Below are 7254 nucleotides of genomic sequence, written 5' to 3'. Positions count from 1 at the left end.
CCGATTTTGTTTTTCTAAAGGTCTTCTACTGCTATCGGAAGGAAACAGAAATCTTTATTTTTAAACGAAAGTGTTTTGATACATTTTACTACTGTGCCGGAAACTTCAGTTACCCAATACTGCGAACTGTAGACCTCTGAAGGTTTTAGCTGCTGTAAAAAGACCTCTGAGAGCTTCTTCTAATGTGATCGGAAGGCAGGTGAGGTTTTCTACTACTATACAGAATACTCCTGAGACGATTTGTAACTGTAGGGATGATCTCTGTTATCTTCTACAGCGAAAATATGGTAGCTGAGGCCATTTTCTCTCTAAAAAAGACATCTGTGGTCTTTTTTGATATACAGGACGCCACTACAAACTTTTGCTATTGCACTGAGAATATTTGAGACTTTAAGCTACTATGCCGAAAACCTCTGGGACTTTCTACTTCGAAGAAGACCTTTGCGATCGGGATAGACAAAATCTCTGTGGCTAATATCTGCTCAAGGTATTATCTCAAGGTTTGAGATTTTTTTGCAACAGCACCGAAAATCTCAGAGATCTAATGATGTTAATAAAAGGCTCCCGATGACTTTGTTGATATGAAGAATATAGAACTTTTATTATGGGTTTTAAATCTTCGAATGTTAGAGTATCTTTGAGACCATTTGCAACTGCAATGGAGATCTTTTGTCTTCTATTGGGAACAATGGACATTAAATGCCCTTAGATAAATATCTCGCATCTGTTTTCCTTTAAGGCTTTTCAACAGAAGGAATGGACAATATTCGATTGCTCTCAGCTCAATTTATACTCACATCTAAGGTATTTTTCAATATACAATATACATACCTTCTGATGTCGTAAATAAGACATCAGAGGCTTTTAGTCGCTGTACCGGTCTAAGGCCTTTCGAAACCCAACAGAAGATTTCTTAGATCATTTTTAACTTTACGGAAGATTTCTAAGGTTGTCCACTTCAAGCCGAAGGCGTCTAATACCTTTGCTACTACACGACAGAGGATACGACTCTGAAATTCTCTGCGTTGGACCAGTAATATTTGTCTACTGTTATTTTTCCAAAAACGGAAAAACCTCTGTTACTTGGTACAGTGAACAAATGATCTCTGCATAATTTTGGTATTATACAAAATTTTCGTAGGATTTGTACTATATAACTGTAGAAAAACCCCTAAAACCTTACTCTACTATACAGAAGACCTTACAGTGTTTTTCAATCTTGGTTTATGTATATAAGTCATCGAAGGATATCCTACGGCACAGAAGTTCTCTGCAATTGTACGGAAAACTTATCAAATATTTTCTATTAAGCACATGACCTCTAGGGACATAACCTATTCTGCAGGAGTCATTTACGAACTTCTACTACTAATGGTAGATCTCTGATACCTTTTACGGTGAACAGATGATATCAGAACATCTGCAACCTGTTCTGAGACCTGTTTTGCTACAGTAGAGCGGTCATGGATTGATTGTACTGTGAACAGAAGAGGTCTGAATATTTCGTAATATGCAGATCCATTGATATATTGTGTTAAAATTTGTATGACCTCTAAGGTTTTATGTTATGACCTTTCCGAACTTCTCTTAGAAGCCTTTAAAAGACATCTGCAACTTTTATATATGTATATAAGCCATCAGTGGACCCGTAATACCGCACAGAATACCATTGAGAGTTCTGCTATTGAACAGAAGATTCTTCAAAATAAGCTCCGATACATTCTGCTACATTCTCTTACGATTTTTGGCTATGATCGATAACATCGTAGAGGTCTTATTGTAAAAGGGTCATTGAGAAATGTTTCGTTTAAAAAAATTCACACCTCTAGTTCTTTGAAAATTTTTTTCGTTTCTGGCTCATTGAAAAAGTAATATTATTGAAAAATCCCAAAATCCCTCTTATAAAAAAAACTATTGAAGACGCATACTTCCGAAGAAATATTACTAAAAAAACTACACCTATTTTAAAATAGGCTTATAACTCCATCATTTTTTTAATTCACTGAATTGGCTTCTAGGACAAAATATTTATTTAGAAAGAACTATTTTTAAAATATTGGTAATTGTAACTCCTCAAAATCTGATGTTAGATTGGTCCCTGAATAAAATATTTTTTCAAAAATCCACTAACCGTAGCGGCATACGAAAATATTCCTTTACAAAATCCACGCTTATTGATGTTTGGATTTTATTCCTTAGCTTTAGCACACAATGACAATGCACAAATGTATAGCATACTTTTAGGCGAAGTGTTAAAAAAACTGAAGCATTTTATATTCAGATATTAATATGGGACTATATTTTGGAAATATAATAGTAGTCATTTGAAATTTAATCTTTCCAATCTTATAATCCCTAAACACCCTATAAAATGTTTATATTTATGTGTACAAACATATAAACACTTAATGTGAATATATATTTTTTTGTCGCGTGTCTTAACAACAAAAAAAAGGGGTTTCGTTGATGACTTTTATTTTTTGGCAAAAAATTATATATTTAAATTGCCTCTTAATATTTTCACTGCGAAAACAAAAAACCTAAAAGCCAAACCTCAACAAAGGTTAGCGTCACAGATGACCACAGTTAATGGAATAAACCACAAATACAAAATATGGTTGTTATTATTAAGCACATACACACAAACATGCATACTCAGAAGCCCGAGAGTGTATTATTGAATAATTGGGTCTAATTGCTAAACAAATTTTTTGACAGCTAATTAAAATATTATGTTTTTATTTTGTTTTGTTGAGGGAAATTATTTAATGTGATTTGGCAAAAAATTAAACAAAAATACCGGAGAAATGGTGGAGAAAGTAAAACATAACTTGGGTTATGTAAATATTATGATTAATTAGAAGCTATGGGGAATCAAAAAAAAAAAATAATTTTCAAGGATCCACAAAGGCGTGGATTTTTTAAAAATTATCAAAACAGGATCTACGCTAGAAGTAGATTCTTTAAAAACTATTTAGATTTTTTTAAATTATTTTTTAAGATATACGCCCGTCATAGATTTTTTAAAAAAATTGTTTTAAAAAATCCACGCCTATTGCAGCTCCATAAAAATATTTTTAGAAAATCCACGCCCTTATTTTTTTAATTTGTACGTCTGTAGATGTTAAATTGTAAACAAGTACAGGTCGCATTTATAATTCGCTTTGTATGAAACTTGGCATAGGTCACTTATTTGGCCCAAGGACGAACGAAATTAGGAAAACTCGGTTCATATTTAGATATAGCCCCCATATATATATTTTCGTCCGATTTAAGGTCCACCAAAGTGCCTATATATCTTTCGATTTGCACGAAATTTTGTACTGAATTGGGTCCACAAAGATGTGTGCTAAGTTTCGAGAAAATCGGTTCAGATTTAGAAATAGCTCCCATATATATTTTCGTCCGATTTAATGTAAATGGTGCACCAAAGTCCCTATATATCTTTCGATTTGCACGAAATTTGGCACAGCGTACTCAATTAAGCCTAGAATGATCTGTGCTAAGTTTCCTGAAAATCTGTCCAGATTTCGATATAGCTTCCATATATATATTTTCGTCCGATTTTAGGAAAATTGTGCACCAAAGTCCCTATATATCCTTCGATTCACACGAAATTTGGCATAGCGTACTGATTTGAGTCTAGAATGATGTGTGCTAAGTTTCGGGAAAATCGGTTCAGATTTCGCTATAGCTCCCATATATAGTTTCGTCCGATTTGAGGTAATTAGTGCACCAATGTCCCTATATATCCTTCGATTTGCACGAAATTTGGCATAACGTACTCAGTTAAGCCTAGAATGATCTATGCTAAGTTTCCTGAAAATCTGTACAGATTTAGATATAGCTCCCATATATATTTTCGTCCGATTTTAGGTAAATGGTGTACCACAGTCCCTATATATCTTTCGATTTGCACAAAATTTGGCACAGCGTACTGAATTAGGTGTAGAATGATGTGTGTTAAGTTTCCTGAAAATCGGTCCTAATTTAGATATAGCACCCATATATATTTTCGTCCGATTTAATGTAATTGGTGGACCAAAGCCCTATATATCATTCGATTTGCACGAAATTTTGCATAGCGTACTGAATTGAGTCTAGAATGGTGTGTGTTAAGTTTCGAGAAAATCGGGTCAAATTTAGATATAGCTCTCATATATATTTTTGTCCGATTTAAGGTAAATGGTGCGCCAAAGTCCCTATATATACCCTTCGATTTGCACGAAATTTTGTACAGGGTACTGAATTGGGTCCACAACGATGTGTGCTAAGTTTCTTGAAAATCGGTTCAGATTTAGATATAGCTCCCATACATATTTTCGTCCGATTTAAGGTAAATGGAGCACCAAAGCCCCTATATATCTTTCGATTTGCACGAAATTTGGCACAGCGTACTGAATTAGGTGTAGAATGATGTGTGTTAAGTTTCCTGAAAATCGGTCCTAATTTAGATATAGCTCCCATATATATCTTCGTCCGATTTAAGGTAAATGGTATACCAAAGTCCCTATATATCTTTCGATTTGCACGAAATTTGGCATAGCGTAATGAATTAAGTCTAGAATGATGTGTGTTAAGTTTCCAGAAAATCGGTCCAGATATAGATATAGCTCTCATATATATTTTCGTCCGATTTTAGGTAAATGGTGCACCAAAGTCCCTATATATCTTTCGATTTGCACGAAATTTGGCACAGCGAAATGAATTAGGTCTAGAATGATGTGTGTCAAGTTTTCTGAAAATCGGTTCAGATTTAGATATAGGTCCCATATATATTTTCATCCGATTTTAGGTAAATAGTGTACCAAAGTCCCTATATATCTATCGATTTGCACGAAATTTGGGATAGCGTAATGAATTAAGTCTAGAATCATGTGTGTTAAGTTTCTAGAGTATCGGTCCAGATTTAGATATAGCTCCCATATATATTTCATCCGATTTGAGGTAAATGGTATACCAAAGTCCCTATATATCTTTCGATTTGCACGAAATTTGGCATAGCGTAATGAATTAAGTCTAGAATGATGTGTGTTAAGTTTCCTGAAAATCGGTCAAGATTTAGATATATCGCCCATATATATTTTCGTCCGATTTAAGGTAAATGGTGTACCAAAGTCCCTATATATCTTTCGATTTGCACGAAATTTGGCATAGCATACTGAATTGTGTCTAGAATGACGATTGGTAAGTTTCGTAAAAATCGGTAAAGGTTTAGATATAGCTCCCAAATACATTTTCGTCGGATTTATTGTGAATGGTGCACCAAAGTTCCTATATATCTTTCGATTTGCACGAAATTTTGCATAGTGTAATGATTTGAGTCTAGAATGATGTGTGCTAAGTTTCCTGGAAATCGGTTCAGATTTAGATATAGCTCCCATATATATTTTCTTCCGATTTTATCGTAATCGTGAACTTGTGTGTCCGATTGCCACACAATTTTTTACAATGAACTGTAGTTAATCTCTGGCAAGAGTCATTGAAATCGGTTCAGATTTATATATAGGTTCACATAGGATTCATCTGTTGAATATGCCAAAGTGGTGAAGGGCACCATAAAGTCGGTCCCGTCCGACTTAACTTCTTTCCTTACTGGTTTAAAAATTAATTTGAAAAATATTTTTAAAAAATCCCCTCCCTTATGTTTTAATTTTTTTTTAATATACATTTACGCATTCTCTGAGGCCTACCTGTATTTTAAATATAGCATTTTGTATTTGCATAGAAAACTAATTATAAAATCTGCCATCAATATTCGAAAACAGATAGAAAAAAATGCGACTGCATGTCTTGACACTAATGACCAACTAATTTTTGTTCTCTCTTTTTTTCTCCCTCTCTCCCCTTCTCCTTTCTCCCCACGCACAGATGCGGTGAACGCAACGATGAATCGCGTATTGTTGGCGGCACCACAACCGGAGTCAGCGAATACCCATGGATGGCACGCCTCAGCTATTTTAATCGTTTCTATTGCGGCGGCACCCTCATCAATGATCGCTATGTTCTGACCGCCGCGCATTGTGTCAAGGGCTTTATGTGGTTCATGATCAAGGTCACATTTGGCGAACATGATCGTTGCAATGACAAGGAGAGGCCAGAGACTCGCTTTGTGCTGCGTGCCTTTACACAGAAATTTAGTTTTTCAAATTTCGACAATGACATTGCTCTGCTGCGTCTCAATGATCGGGTACCCATAACGAGTTTCATTCGACCCATTTGCCTGCCACGACCGGAGGAAAGAAATGAATTGTTTGTGGGCACAAAAGGCATAGCCACTGGTTGGGGTACCCTGAAGGAAGATGGTAAGCCTTCATGTCTACTGCAAGAGGTTGAGGTTCCCGTCCTCGACAATGAAAGCTGTGTGGCCCAAACCAATTACACTTCGAAAATGATTACGAAAAATATGATGTGTGCCGGTTATCCGGGTACGGGGGAACGTGATAGCTGTCAAGGTGATTCGGGTGGTCCTTTGGTTCGCCTACGTCCCGATGATAAACGTTATGAACAAATTGGCATTGTTTCGTGGGGTAATGGTTGTGCTCGTCCCGATTATCCTGGTGTCTATACCCGAGTTACGAAGTACTTAGATTGGATCAAGGAAAATTCACGAGATGGTTGTTTTTGTGATGAACATTTTTGAAGAGGTGGACAATTTTTTAGATTTTTAAGAAATTTCAATTTAAAAAAAAAATAAAATGAAGGGGAAAATTGCTCTATTTTTGCCGATTTTTTTATATGGGACATGATAAAAAATTTAGTTTATAAAAATTATTTTTTTGTAAAATTTTTACTATTTAATAAGTTATATATGGAATAAAATTGAAAATAAAAATTATGAAAAATTAATAATTATTTTTTTTATTTTTAAAAATCCAGGTCCGCCTATGGTAGCTCTATGAAAAAATATTTTTAAAAAATCCACTTCTATAGAGGACCTGCCAAAAAAATATTTTTACAAAATCTCGTACCGACGACAGATCTTTCAAATGTCTGCTCTATCAATTTTTGATGGTAGTATCTAGGACAGCCATGGTTGCAACGGGTAACGGGGAATCAGGGTTCGATTTCGGAGAGGTAGCCTGAGAAACGGCTACCACATCTAAGGAAGACAGCAGGCGCGTAAATTACCCACTCCCAGCTCGGGAAGGTAGTGACGAAAAATAACAATACATAGTACACTTTAAATACATTAACAAGGACCTATTGGAGGACAAGTCTGGTGCCAGCAGCCGCGGTAACTCCAGCTCCAAT

At 35.3% G+C, this 7254-nt stretch overlaps 1 protein-coding gene across 1 annotated transcript; it reads left to right on the top strand.

Moving 5' to 3' along the window:
• Positions 1-5871: 5871 nt before the first annotated feature.
• LOC133334050 (venom protease-like) lies at positions 5872-6643 on the top strand (the record flags this gene model as incomplete). The annotated part of the gene is made up of 1 exon (XM_061542349.1): positions 5872-6643. A coding segment is annotated over one exon (772 nt), but the record flags the coding sequence as incomplete, so codon positions are not given.
• Positions 6644-7254: the final 611 nt, after the last annotated feature.

Source organism: Musca vetustissima, unplaced genomic scaffold (genome assembly GCF_032173495.1).
Source record: "Musca vetustissima isolate MV318-11 ecotype Yass unplaced genomic scaffold, APGP_CSIRO_Mvet_v1 utg574, whole genome shotgun sequence".
In the NCBI taxonomy this organism is placed as follows: domain Eukaryota; kingdom Metazoa; phylum Arthropoda; class Insecta; order Diptera; family Muscidae; genus Musca; species Musca vetustissima.
This window is presented reverse-complemented; position numbering and strand designations above follow the sequence as displayed.